At 43.0% G+C, this 15,417-nt stretch overlaps 1 protein-coding gene across 1 annotated transcript in view; it reads left to right on the plus strand.

The window, feature by feature from the left end:
- KIF13A (kinesin family member 13A) overlaps positions 1 to 15,417 on the plus strand; it is a 483,305-nt gene that overhangs the window by 185,839 nt on the left and 282,049 nt on the right. The window contains 1 exon segment of the mRNA XM_033934590.1: positions 2,980 to 3,092. Within this exon segment, the coding sequence (XP_033790481.1) occupies positions 2,980 to 3,092 (113 nt within the window).

Consider the following 15,417-nt stretch of genomic DNA (forward strand, 5'->3'; position numbering starts at 1 on the left):
TATTAATACCTTTCAAATATTTAAATGCCTGTATCATATCACCCCTTTCCCTTCTCTCCTCCAGAGTATCTAATATAATAAAACCCTAGACGCGCATGCGCACTCTTACCTGCGTGTTCCGTGATCTCTGATCCATGATCAGTAGGTCTGTGGCGGCAGGAGTGCGCATGCGCGAGTCTCCAGCCTTACAGGACCTACCTACACTCGCCAGCAGGACTGGCTGCCAGCGCTGGACTCCCTGCTCTCCACAAGATCGCGGTGTCAGCTCCTCTCACGAGCCGCACCAGCATCGGAGAAGGCTTCCGATGCTGGCGGGGATCGAGAAGAGCTTCGTGACACCTTTAAACTTAAAAAAAAATTTGCCTGGAGCAGGCCAGACCGCGGGGCGGGTAGGGAAGCGCCGACAAAAAAGACTCCAGCCACGAGCCGCTCAACGGGACCAGGCAGGCAGCCACGCGAGGGAGGGCAACAGAATGGAAAAAAAGGTAACATGCAGGGAGAAGCTGGGCCTGCCTTTGAGGAACGCAATAAGGGAAGGGGGCCCTTGGAGCAGGCTAGACCACGGGAAGGGAAGGGGGAGGGACCAAAAGGAGCAGGCCGCATTGTGGTAAGAGTAGGGAAGGGGGTGGTGGAAAATGCTGCTATTGCTGCACAGGGACCTGGAGGGGAAGAGAAATACCGCTGCTGCTGCTGCTGCACAGGGAAGTGTGGGGGGAGGGAAATCCTGTTGCTGCTGCACAGGGAAATGCAGGGAAAAAATGACAGACAAGATAGCAGGAGGGGGGGAGACAGAAAGAAAGGAAGAAAGACACAGGGGTAGGGAGAGGGACAGAAAGACAAAGAAAGGGGGCCAGGGAGAGAGACAGTGGGAGGGAGAGAGACAGAAAGAAAGAAAGAAAGACAGTCACATATATTCTAGCACCCGTTAATGTAATGGGCTTAAAGACTAGTATACAGTATATTGATGTCTTCTAGTCTCCACTCGTAGTTCTTTTGGCACAAACCCCCTACCATTGCTTTCCTCTGGACCGCTTCAAGTCTTTTTATATCCTTGGCCAGGTACACTTTCCAAAACTGAACAGAATACTCCAAGTGAGGTCTCACCAACAACTTGTACAAGGGCATTAATACCTCCTTTCTTCTGCTGGATATGTTTCTTTCTATACGTCCTAGCATCCTCCTGGCTATAGCCACTGCTTTATCGCCTTCATATCCTCAGACATTATCATCCCAAGGTCCCTCTCCCCATCCATATGTATTAACTTCTTGCCTCCCAGCACATACATCTCCCTTGCATTTCTGCTCCCGAAATGCATCACTCTGCACTTCTTTGGTCTGACAACTAAAATTCAATGCATTCTTCCAACTTTTGCAGATCCTTTTTCATGTTTTCCACTCCCTCCTGGGTGTCCACTCTGTTACAAATCTGGATATCATCCGCAAAAAGGCTAACCTTACCTTCTAACCCTTTGGCAGTAAAGAGAATTTCATTAACCAATACCCTCTGACGTCTGTCTGTCAACCAGTTTCTAATCCAGTTCACCACTTTGGACTCTTAACTTCAGCCCATCAAGTTTGTTCAAGAGCCTCCTATGAAGAACCTTGTCAAAGGTTTTGCTGAAATCTAAGTAAATTATATCTAGTGCACTTCCTTGATCTATTTCTCTGGTCACCCAGTCAAAGAATTCAATCAATCAGATTTGTTTGGCACAATTTACCTCTAGTAAAGCCATGTTGTCTCCTGTAACCCATTTGATCTAGGAATTTCACTCTCCTTCAGCAGCGCTTCTACTATTTTTTCAATAACCAAAATGAAGCCAACTGGCCTTTCTAGGAATTTCACTATCCTCTCTTTCAGCAATGCTTCCATTATTTTTTCAATAACCAAAATGAGGCTAACCGGCCTGTAATTTCCCGCTTCATCTCTGCGACCACTTCATCTCTCAGACCACCAGTTTTTGTGCTCAACTAAAAAGTAAGCACAGGCTGATTAGGGGACCATCATAACACTTACTTGTCCCAAACCACCACGATATATTCTATGAAAAGTTAACAGTTATTCTACTTTAACTTTTCTCATGTTACTTATCTTTGTTGAATGTTATCATGGTGTAATCATTCCATCGCAAACCCTTTGGTTTGTCTGTTTGGAAAATGTTAATCAGCATCTGTTTTGGAATGTCTGTTTGGAATGATACACCATGATACAAAGTCTATTCAATATGTTCAAGAATCATTGGGGACCAGCTCAATGCACAGTATCGGGGATTAGGTTGATGAGTTTAATCAAGCATGGGCTGTTTGTGATGGAAAAATTACACCACGATAACATTCAACAAAGATAGGTAACATGAGAAAAGTTAATGTAGAATAACCGTTAACCTTTCACAGAATATATCGTGGTAGTTTGGGATGAGTAAGTGTGATGATGGTCCCATAATCAGCCTGTGCTTACTATTTAGTTGAGCACAAAAGCTGGTGGTCTGAACACTTCACTTTAAGAACTTAAATAATATGATTGTATGATATCATTTTTGCTTGTTGGATCCTGTGGAAATGAGTTGGAAGTATGTTATGTATAGTACATATATAAAAATATAGATATACGTACTAGATAGGGTTGGAAAGAATTCCACTAACTTTGCTCCACATTAACTTTGCTTTCCTCACTTGTTTCATGTACTGTAATACTAGTTCCTTAATTCTGGTCTTTGTAAGGAGTATGATCTTATAGTTTTCCTCCTTCTACCAGTGGGTAGAACGTGAATGGCAATGAATGAAACGAGTATCATAATACAGCTGTTGCCATAATTTGCTATTTATATTCAGAATTCTTTACATCTTGATATGTCTTTTAGAGATGCAGAAAAGACATGTTGATGTGTCTTGGCTACTTCTATGTTTTTCTTTGTTTACTTCTGTCTGCTGGTGATTCTTCTCTTTCTCTGACCCTCACTGTTCCTCATCTGTTCCCAATAGAACTCAGGAGAGAAGGTCAGCAAGGTCAGCTTGGTGGACTTGGCTGGTAGTGAACGAGTGTCAAAAACAGGAGCTGCTGGAGAACGTCTCAAGGAAGGTAGCAACATAAACAAGTAAGTGTTATTGCAATAATCAGCTTCCATGAGCTAGGTGCGCAGTACAGTTAATCCTCCTGCTGTTGTGATGTGGCATGTACCAATGTCCCAGTGGCATCCTGGTGTGCTTTGAAATGGGAGTGTAATAGTAGATAAGAAAATAGCGGAAGAGATGAACTTACTAAAGTCATGTCCATGAGTCGGAATAAAATTGTTTGTTTATTTTAATTTACTATATATACTACCTTATTCTGGTAAAATAGAACAAAGCGGTTTATATAAATTATTTTTTGAAGTGAAAAGGAAATCCAGTGTACTGTTAGTCCAGTTAGACAGTTGTCCTACAAAGCATAACATCAAGTTCTTAAATGAAAAAAGAAACGGGTGCCACCATGCCAACTGAGCTCCAAGCCATGCTCTCCAAATGCTTCATTTTAAAAAATGGTTTGGTTTTTTTTTTTAAATCTTTATTCATTTTGGACAATTTTTTTTTATTGTCCATTCATATTATTATTTTGGAAATCAATTTGGCCTCAAATAAATAGGATGTTGGAAAATCCGGTAGCCTTGACATATGATACGATTTTATTTGGTACTGCAATGAGAACTCTGAGTCAAATCTCGTCAAATAATAACAAACTTTTATTTATATTGACTGGTGTAGCAGTTCAACAAATAACATACAATTGGAAGAATTATGACAGATTAAATTACAACTTTTGGTAGAATTCAGTTTGCCATATATATATATAAGATGGAGCGTACATTTGCAACACAAAAAGGATATATTGATAAGTTTAAGAAGATATGGGGACCATTAACAGATTTTTGCAATGAATGATATAATTTTTTTCCCATAATAAGATACTTGATAAATGGGGGGTGGATGGGTAGGTTTATTCTTTTTATCACAAAATATCAATAAATTATCATAATATTTGTTATATTGTATGCAACTATCAAAATAAGGGGAGGAGAAGGGATTATAATTGAATAATAGTTGATATAATTATTAAATATTATATGATGTCTAAAAGTATAGTAAGGATTATATAATGATATGTTGTATTTACAATAAGTTATGGAAATATCAAGCGTATACTTAATTCAATTGTATGAATTTTTATGATACACTTGTTGTTATATGAAAAATGAATAAAAATGTTAAAACAAATCTTTATTCATTTTCAAATCTTACAACAAGTGTATAATAATCAATCAGAAAAATTTTTAACAAATCACTTGACAATCTTACTTATAATGCTTAAAATATATAAATATAAAAGAATCCCTTCCCACCCACCCATTTATTAATAATAAAACAATTAGCAATTATTATCTTTCCCAATCCCACCCTCCCTATACCTTATCTAATAACAAGGTGTTTAAGATGTCTGATCATTAGAATAAGTAATCAGTGGCCCCCAAATCTTTTTAAACTTATGATAATTTCCTTGTTGCATGGCAAGCACCCTCTCCATTTTGTAAATATGGCATAATGAATTCCACCCAAAAGGTATAATTAAGTTTAGTATAATCTTTCCAGTTTCCAGTAATCTGTTGAATGGCAACCCCTGTCAATATTAATAAAAGTTTATTATTATTTGCAGAAATTGGGCTTTTGAATCTCATAGATGTACCAATTTTTTTTTAAAGATGTTCTAAAGGGCTTATAGATAAGATCTGATCAAAGTGCTGGAAGCAATGGGTTCCACAATGTGGGCTCCAAATAGAAGAAAGCCCTATGTCTAGATGACTCAAGTTGGATTTCTGATGATGAGGGAAGGACCAGATGACCATTAAAGAAATTAACTATGTAGGAACATAAGGAATCATGAAAGAAGCAAGATAAAATGGACAACCATTATGTAATACCTTAAAACTGAGAGTCAACATTTTGAACTTAATGCAAAATTGAATAGGTAGCCAGTGTTGTGTCGGAAGAAATATAACATGGTCAAAATTTTTGACTAAACTAAACTAAACCTTGGGTTTATATACCGCACCATCTCCACGAATGTGGAGCTCGGCACGGTTTACAGGAAGAAGGATGAGAGAGGAACTACAGTGGAGAGATTAAAGAGTTAGGTGTAAAGGGGGAAGGTGAGAGGCCTAAGAGGGGGGAAGTGTTACAGTTTTGAGAATAGCCAGGTTTTTAGGTGTTTGCGGAAGAGTTGGAGGGAGCTTGAGGTTCGGAGTGGGGAGGTGAGGTTATTCCAGATCTCAGTGATTCTAAAGGGGAGGGATGACCCAAGTTTGCCTGCATGGGAAATACCTTTTATGTAAAGGAAGGATAGTTTAAAAATTTGGGAGGATCTGGAGGAAGTAGGGGTTGGGGAGTTCCAGGATAGAGGGATAACGGCAGGAAGGATGCCATGTAGGATCTTGTAGGCCAGACACGCACATTTGAAGTGGATCCTGGGGATTACTGGGAGCCAATGGAGCTTAGACAGGAGTGGTGAGACATGATCAAATTTGCTTTTCGCGAAAACAAGCTTAGCTGCGGCGTTCTGAATCCGCTGAAGTCTGTGGAGGCTTTTCTTGGTTAGGCTGAGGTAGATAGAATTGCAATAATCCAATCTGGAGAGGATGATGGATTGTTCTAGGACTGCGAAGTGTTTTTGGTGAAAATAGGGTCTGACTTTCCTTAGCATGTGAAGGCTGAAGAAGCATTTCTTCACCAGGGATTGGAGATGTTCGTTGAAGGATAGAGAAGAGTCTAAGGTGACACCCAGAACTTTGCTTGAGAACTCGAGCTGTAATGGGGGGCCGGAGGACAATGGGATGGAGGAAGGTAGATGGTCTAATTTTAGGCCGAGCCAAAGGAGTTTTGTTTTGGACTCGTTTAGTTTCATATGCATTGTGAATGCCCAGGATTGGAGGTTCTTTATGCATGAGGATATGTTCGTGGAGAGGTTAGTGAGGTTCGAGTCGGTCTCAAGGAGGACGAGGATGTCATCAGCGTAAGTGTAAAGAGTTTCAAGGGGGGATAGTTGGAGTAGTTTCAGGGAGGACATGTAAATGTTAAAGAGGATTGGGGAGAGGGGTGAGCCTTGTGGGACACCACAAGTTGGGGTCCAGGGGGAGGATGAGGTGCCGCTCATGTTAACCATGTAAGAGCGGGAGCGCAAGAATTTGGAGAACCAATCAAGAACTATGGAGCTAATGCCTATCTCGGAGAGTTGGAAAATTAGAATGTCGTGGTGGACAACGTCAAAAGCTGCGGAGAGGTCGAATTGTAGAAGGACAGCAAACTTGTTACGAGAATGCAGTTGCTGAACCTTAGAGATTAGAGAGGCCAATAGGGATTCAGTGCAGAAGTTGGGTCTGAAGCCATATTGGTAAGGTAAGAGGATGGAGAATCTTTCTAAGTAGGAAGAGAGCTGGGTAGATATGATAGACTCGAGCAGTTTGGTGAGGAGAGGGATATTTGCTATTGGACGGTAGTTGGATGGTATGGAGGGGTCTAGGTCAGCTTTTTTCAGTAAAGGGGTCAATGGATGTGTCCCATTTCAGTGGAGAATAGGCCTGATAATAGGGCAGAATTTATGAGTTTGGTAAGAGATGTGATGGCCTGTGCAGGGATTTTCTCAAATAGGTAGGAGGGAAATGGGTCCAGGATGCAGTTGCATGATTTTAACTTGAGGCAGAGTTTAAGGGTCTGAGAATCAGATATGAGCTCGAAGACAGTCCAGGATCTGTCGGCAGGGATGGGGTTGAGAGCAGCTAGGGTGGGGTTGGGTTCGGGGGGCACCAGAGAATTGTAGGAGATTGCGGGCGGGAAGGAGCGCCTTAAGGTAGAGATCTTATCATTGAAGAATTTTGCTAGGACCTCGGCTGAAGGAGATGAGGGAAGAAGGGTGGAGTCATTTTTAGTGGTTAGGGAGCGCCAAATGTTGAACAATGTGCCATTCTGGTTTTTGGATTTGGAGATCTTGTCTCCATAGAAGTTCTTCCTTGCTTTTTTTAATATTGAGTTGTAGAGTTTGATATTGACTCTCCAGGCCTGTCTGTCAGATGAGGATTTGGATTTTTTCCATTTTCGCTCTAAGGCTCGACATTTTTGTTTCAGGTCTCTATGGAGTGGAAGGTACCAAGGGGCTTTATGGGGATAGGTGATGGATTTAGTGGTTTGGGGGGCGAGGGAGTGGTAGGTGGACTTGGAAAGGGCGATCCAGTTGTGCCAATTGTTTTCAGAGTCTGCAAGCTTGGGAATGGAGGGGAGGAGGTTGAGGAATTTGGTCCAGAACAGATCGCTCGAAATTTTTTTCCGGAAGGTAATAGAATTGGGGGATCGGGGTGGGGATCCGAGATGAGACATGAAGATGGGGAGGCAGAAGGCCCCTAGGAGATGGTCTGACCACGGGATGTGTTCCCAACGGGTGTCTTCGGCAGACGTTTTATAAGCGGTGAGGTCGAGGAACTGGATGAGGTCTAGGGTGTGCCCTTTTTCATGGGTAGGAGCGGATGTGGGGGGGGGGAGAAACCTAGGGAGATGAGGAAGTCATTGAATTCTGTCGTGTCCTTGCTGGTGGAGTCGTCAAGGTGGAGATTAACGTCTCCGATGATTAGTAATCTTTGGAATTTGAGAAAGGCATTAGTTATGGTCTCGAAGACAAGGTTAGAGGAATTGGACCAAGGGATAGGTGGACGGTATTGTAACAGGATGCCCAGTGGGTGAGGACGGAGCTCATCATTGATTGAGGCTAGCATATATTCTAATGAAGCGTGGGTGCCTCTCTCGAGGAGCTGGACATCAAAGAAGGATTTGTAGATTGACATGACAGAGAAGCTAAGTTACAGAATTTTGGAGGGTCTGTAAGTATTTCAGATTATGTTTGGCATACCAACATAAACTACATTGCAGTGGTCCAGGTGGGAAATCAAAACTGTGTAGAGAAGGGTATACATAATGGAATCGGTAAAGTAACTGCGGATTGAACAAAACTGATTCAAAACTATGAAGCTCTTTTTTTTTTACTATAAAAGACACTTGTGTTGACAGTCTACAAGTTTTACAGGGTGTCCAAAGAGGATAAGATCGATAAATTGAGGGATGGACAAAATGGGCTGAGAGCCAATATGCCTTTTTTTCCCCCCAGATTTAAGAACCAGGTAATGAAAACATGTCTTAAATAAAATTTGATAATTCAGTATAGAAAGGTTATTACCAAGGCGCATCATTGTAAAAAGATGATATGCATAGTTTCCTAATCATAAAGCCTAGCGTTTTTCACCCCATCACTTTCACCCTCATCCTCACCTAGAGTAGATACCCTCACCCTTCCAGCTTTCTTCACTCTTTGACATGAAGCTCTCCCCAATCTTTATTGAGATCAGTCCTCTACCTCCCTATCTATTTCCCCTCCCCTATTCAGACTCAACCTCCCAGATTTCTGCCCTCCCCAGATTTATCTCCCCCCCCCAGACTCCGACCCTCTTCAGTTCAGTTTTTTCTCATCATCTCACCCCCTTGGCAGGATCTGTAACATTAACTGCCTCAGGCTTGATTTGCTCCCAGCAAGAATTCTAGCCTTCTCTTTCTGTACTATCCCTCAAGGTTCACACCTCCCCCAACTCTTTCCCATCTCCCTCCCACCGACCTGCAGAACCACCAGTGCACTCTCCCATCTTCCTTCCCTCCACACCAAGAAATCCCCCGGCTCTCTCTGCCTTCTAAGATTCCCAACTCTTTCTCCCCATCTCCTGCAAGACCCCTGATGTCTCTCCTATATTTACACCTGACATTCCAGTGGACCTTCCCTGCTCTTTTTAGTCTGCATAGTTAAACCCATTAATTACAGAATCCTCTCTTCTCTATTTTTCTTGTGGCCCAAGCAGCTAACCCTACTCCTATTTCTTCAGCCTGTATGCCTGACCCAGGTCCAACTTGTCTTCTAAATTGTAAATCACCATGTCCTGGACCCTGCACTGCAATCTGCAGAGATAAGGCATATTTCCCTATTGGAGGAGAATTCTATGCAAATTCTGCCTTGCTGGTTGTGCAAAACTCCTTCCAGAAGAAAACAGAAAAATAGGTTTGAGGGCACTCTGAACAGTGGGAGTATGTATAATGGGTGTGTACAAAAGGCAGCTTCTTGATTTTCATATAGGCTTTCTATCAGCTGAGTTATATGTTTGGATATTCCCATTTGCACTAGAGCTCTCCATAGTATATTGTGATCCACACAGTCAAAAGCTTTGCTGTAGTCGATGGAGCAAAGATATAGGTTTTTGGTAATCGATTCTGGAACAGATCAAACCGGCTACGTCGCTCGAATCCCAAATGATGAAGTTACGACTATCTTATTTTGGTCACACCATCAGAAGAGAGATCACTGGAGAAGGACATCATGTTTGGGAAGATTGAAGGAACCAGGAAAAGAGGGCAACCTGCAATCAGATAGCTGGACACGTTGAAAACAACCCATGGGGATGACGCTGGAGGATCTTTCCGGACTAGCACAAAACCGATTTCTTTTTAGATCTGCAATTCATCAAGTCACTAGGACTCGAGCATGAGTCGATGGCACCTAACTACAGCAACAAAAGGCAGAGATAGAATCTCCCTGTGTCAGTAACAGTAAGGTGATGAATGATGCTAGAAAATAAAATGCATTCACATTGAGTAGTATCACCTTTATTCCTTTTTTTTGTTTGTTTGTTTTATTTCCATATATTACCTTAAAAAGTGGACTAATATAGCTTCCACACCATTTCATTCAACATTGAGTAGTAAAATTGACCTTTGTGGTTTTCTTATCTAATATGTGTGTTGGTGATTTTTCTTGTGTTATTGTTTGTAGTTGAAGAGCAGATGCTACCATTCTTGTTTTCAGTGGGTTATTTAAGTTCAGACCCAGACGTTTTTATATTTTTTGTGTCCATCCTCCAAAATCATGTCTGTTTCCACCGATGAGCACATTTCATTGCTTCTGCAAGACCCCACACTGTTCAGAGGCCATCCTCTGCAGCAGGCAGGCCAAAAGGTGTTACCCCATAATCGCAGGTCTTATGTCTGGTAGTATTTCCCATTTTAGCAAGTCTGGACTTGAGTGGATGTTGTTGCATTTCATTTTAAAGAGATAATGTAGGAACCTCCATGTGGTCCTCTGTGGGAAGTTACTTTATTGCTGTGATACCCATGCCAAGTTCAACAGCAAGATCTCCACACCGCTTATTTATGCGTGCAATATCTCTGTGCAATCATAGGTGCAATATTTATTTATTGGGATTTATTAACTGCCTTTATGTATTTCCTGCAAAGACCATACAGAGCGTTTTCAGTATTTCCTAGTTATTGTTTCCTCTCTGTTTATCTGGTGATGACACTTTGGATATCTGGCAATGCTGTTTTTAATAGTTTGTCTATCTTTGCTGGGATTAATTGGTGTAAGACAATCTGTGATGATTTGTCAGCTGTAATTTGGCACCAGGTCTGGTTTTTGTTGCGTTCCCAGAGCACCCGTCATAGAGAATTAGAGTGTTTGGTACTGGAGTCCCGTATGAGGAGAAACAGCACTTCTAATCATAGATGTATGTAGACCTCATTTTGAATTTAACTCAAACTGGTTTTATTATTTCCGGTACAAACCAGAATGAGTCTAACATTTACAGCTATTTGTAAAAGACATGGTCTTGCTTAGCCCACAACCCTATAACCATATATTTTCGATAAGAGGAACCAAGTAAACAGTGAACTCCTCTTCCTTCCCCCTTCCAGTAAAGATTTCTCCATCCAGTGTTCTCATTCTTGTGCTTGGTGGTTCACACATCATTACATTCCCATCCACCCACTAAGGGGGTTAAATGAGAAACATCTCCACATGTGTATAGCAGCATTTGCTTAAGTAAATTGCATATATATGTAAATAGTGATTTCAGAAAGCAGAGAATTTAGGGCAGCATGATGGGGGTATAGTTTGAAAAAAAAAAACAAAAAAAAAACAGCAAAAAGATTTTTGCCATAGCCCCTTGCAACAACACTCTATCAATAATTCAGTAGAGTATCATATCACGTGTTACTATGTAAAAAAAATGCTCAGAGATATGGAGACTCAGCCCCAAATATAGCTTCACCTCCTAATCATTGCATATTTTTCTGTGATTACGTTTTTAAGTCTTCATGGTCAAGTGAATATTCATAAACTTAAATGAACTTGAAAAAAATAATAATAGTGCAAGGAACTTAACTTAGCTCCAGGGTCCCGATGTGACCATGTTTCAATTCCTTCCTCAGGGAACCCAAATCAACTCTTCAAAGCTCATATCAGACATTAAGTCTCTAAAGCATAAAAAAATGTATATTATGTCATTCAAATTTATAACATGTTTAAACATCTTCAATAAATAAACTGTGCCTAAAGATCTTCCGACTACATTGGAAAAATACCTGTGGGTTATAATTAGATTGTCCGTTGAATTTCTCAAAACAGGTTGCTAGGAATTATTAAAAAAGGGATGGTTAACAAGACTAAGAATATTATAATGCCCCTGCATCGCTCCATGGTGCTACCTCATCTGGAGTATTGCATTCAATTCTGGTCTCCTTATCTCAAGAAAGATATAGTGGTACTAGAAAAGGTTCAAAGAAGAGCGACCAAGATGGTAAAGGGGAAGGAACTCCTCTCATATGAGGAAAGACTAAAAAGAGACGGCTGAGGGGAGATAGGATTGAAGTATACAAAATCCTGAGTGGAGTAGAACAGGTACAAGTGGATCAATTTTTCACTCCATCAAAAATTACAAAGACTAGGGTACACTTGATGAAGTTACAGGGAAATACTTTTAAAACCAATTGGAGGAAATTTTTTTTCACTCAGAGAATAGTTAAGTTCTGGAACGTGTTGCCAGAGGGTGTAGTAAGAGCGGATAGCGTAGCTGGTTTTAAGAAAAGTTTGGACAAGTTCCTGGAGGAAAAGTCCATAGTCTGTTATTGAGAAAGACATGGGGGAAGCCACTTCTTGTCCTGTATCAGTAGAATGGAATGTTGCTACTCCTTGGGTTTTGGCCAGGTACTAGTGATCTGGATTGGGCACCATGAGAACGGGCTACTGGGCTTGATGGACCATTGGTCTGACCCAGTAAAGCTATTCTTATGTTCTTATATTTAGCACTGACTGATGTTTAAACTGTCGAAAAACGATGCCACTCACTTTATGAAGGGGAACTGACCCTGTGCATGAAGCAACGTGATGACATAAATTTAAACCAAAAAAAACAATCAGAACTAAGAAAAATCAGCAACACAGAAAATATGATGACGTCCGTTCTTTCAAAATGAACCAATAAGGACTTAGCAGACACAATGAAAATGATTGAGCAGAGACTTTTCTACTACCGTATTTTCACGCATAACCATGCGCGTTATATGTGTGAGCGCGTTATACAATTTTTTTTCTCATTGCGATCCGGCATCCCCACTGCGAACCGGCATCCTCCCGCCCCACTCGCGTCACACACCCCCCTCCCCCGCGATCCTACATCCCCCCAGCACCGCAAAGATATCGCTTACCCGATTGGGCACCAGCACCAATGCACAGGACATGCGAGTGCCCGAAGATCCTCCCTCGCCTGGGCTGGGCTGGGCGGTGCGAGGGAGATCCTCCCTCTTCCCTGTGCTGGGCTGGTCTGGGCTTTGAGCATTTGCGCATGCTCAAAGCCTTCTGGTCTTGCTCTCTCCGAGATTGACTGGGCTTTGAGCATTTGCACATACTCAAAGCCTTCTGGTCTCGCTCTCTCCGAGATTCTCAGATTGAGAATCTCGGAGAGAGCGAGACCAGAAGGCTCTGAGTATGCGCAAATGCTCAAAGCCCAGACCAGCCCAGCACAGGGATCTCCCTCGCACCGCCCAGCCCAGCCCAGGCGAGGGAGGATCTTCGGGCACTGGCACGTCCTGTGCATTGGTGCTGGTGCCGGTGCCCAATCGGGTAAGCGATGTCTTTGCGGTGCTGGGGGGGATGTAGGATCGCGGGGGGGAGGATGCTGGTTCGCAGGCCAGAAGAGGGAGTAAGCGGGGGTGGTGGGAGGAGGTTTTAGCAGCATGCGCGGTATATGCGTGTGCGTGCTATATAGAAATTTTTTTTACAGAAATGCTTTGTTCCCGCGCGCTATACGCGTATGCGTGTTATACACGTATGCGCGTTATATGCGTGAAGATACGGTAATTCAATTGTCAAACACATACCATTTCATTATTCAGTCCATGTGGTTGCAATGTGTTTAATTTGTATATCCACTGCTGTTCCCTATTCAAAATAGTTCTGCAACATTGCCACCCTATTTGAGAAAGGGTACTTCCAAGAGAGAAAATCACAATTCTCCCATTGTGTGATGGTAATCGCTCCAATGTTGTACCAATGGAGCATTTCAACATTGGTCTACTAATTCTACTAATATGTTCTGCAGTATGGGTTTTAATGCTCCTGATGGTGTGGCTACAAGCAATTTGGGGCAAGAACAATGTACTAGGAATGCAGGAACTCAATTTCCCCGTTCCATCCCCGCAAGTTTTGTCGCTGTCCCTGCCCCATTCCTGAAAGCTCTGCCTTAACCACACAAGCCTCGAACACTTGTGATTTTAAAGTGTTTGAGGCTTGTGCAGATAAGGATGGAACTTCCAGGAATGGGACAAGAAAAGAACTCACGGGGACGAGATGGGAAAATTTGTCCCCATGTCATTTTCTACACCAGGGGTGCCCAACGCGTCGATCGCGATCGACCGGTAGCTCAGGAAGGCAACCTGAGTCGATCGCAGAGCCCATCCTGGGCTCTGTGATAGACTCGTGTTGCCGTCCCGATCTACCGGGCCTATCAGCCTTCCTCTCCCCGACGTCAAAGACGCCGACGCCGGGCATTAGGCTGTTTTTGTCATTTCGGGAGGTGGGGGGGGGGGGGGGCGTGGTGGTGTGGCGGCGGCAGCAGCAACAGCCTGAAAAAGAAATCATCCTAGCCCGGGTCGGTGTCATACTCCGGAACTTCTACCTCTTCCAGCAGCCCTCTCCCTTCTACCTACTTCCGGCCACACCCCCTGCTCCGCGGCTCTCTTCGGCAACTCAGCAGCAGGGATCGACACAAGCTTCTGACGTCGGGGCCTACCCTCTGCGAGTCCCGCTTGTTTCAACTTCCTTTTTCCACAAAGGCGGGACTCGTAGAGGGAAGGCCTCGATGTCGGCAGCTTGTCTTGATCACCGCTGCTGACGAGTTGCTTAAGAGAGCCACGGAGCAGGGGGGTTTTGCCAGGTGCAGGTAGAAGGGAGAGGGCCAGATGCAGGACTCGTGGGTGAGGGAGCAGAAGAGAGAGAGAAAGAGAGAGGGGAGGGAAACAAAAGGAAATATTTCATACTGGGCTGGGCCGTAGTGGAGGGAGGGTGGAAAGATTCTGGCTACAGGGTGCATTAACAAAGGAAAAGAGGGGAAAGCTGAAAATGGAGATAGTGACACAAAGAAGAGAAAGAGTAAGCAGGACCTACTGAATAAGGATAGAGATACAGAGGGGACATGAAGAGGAGGTGAAATAGAGACATAGAAGTAATGCTGAAAAAGTGTGTGTGGGGGGGAGATAAAGACATTGAAAGGGCAAATGGTGAACATGGGGTAAAGACAAGGACAGAGACAAATGAAGATTCTGAAAAAGTGGTGAGATAGGGATATAGGTGAGATGGACACAAAGAAGGGTGATGCTGGAAAATAGGTGGAATGGTAATTCTGACAGACACAGAAGGGAAATGCTGGATCAAGGAGAGATGGGGCTCAGGCTGGATGGAATGAGGAGAAATGCCTTGTTGGCCCGGAACTTCCTCTCCTACGTCAGAATTGACGTCAGGGAGCAGAATGCTGGTTAGCGCGACGCTTCTGCAGGGAAAGCTTGGGACGGCGGTGGCTTGGGGGCTATTCCCCGATGGCGGTGGCAGCAAACCGAGTGGCTTGGGGGAGGGCACGGAGAAAGAAAGAAAGGGGACAGACAGGGAGACAGAAAGAAGGGGGAACAGGGAGACAGAAAGAAAAAGTTGGGGGAGAGAATGAGGTCTGGAGGAGAGGAAACATACAGGAGGCTGAAAGAAAGGAAGAAAGATTGGATGCACAGTCAGAAGAAGAAAGTGCAACCAGAGACTCATGAAATCGCCAAACAGCAAAGGTAGGAAAAATGATTTTATTTTCAATTTAGTGATCAAAATGTGTCTGTTTTGAGAATTTATATCTGCTGTCTATATTTTGCACTATGGCTCCCTTTTACTAAACCGCAATAGTGTTTTTTAGCGCAGGGAGCCTATGAGCATTGAGAGCAGCACAAGGCATTCAGCGTATCTCCCTGTGCTAAAACCTACTATTGTGGTTTAGTAAA

This window comes from Geotrypetes seraphini, chromosome 2 (assembly GCF_902459505.1).
Source record: "Geotrypetes seraphini chromosome 2, aGeoSer1.1, whole genome shotgun sequence".
Lineage (NCBI taxonomy): Eukaryota > Metazoa > Chordata > Amphibia > Gymnophiona > Dermophiidae > Geotrypetes > Geotrypetes seraphini.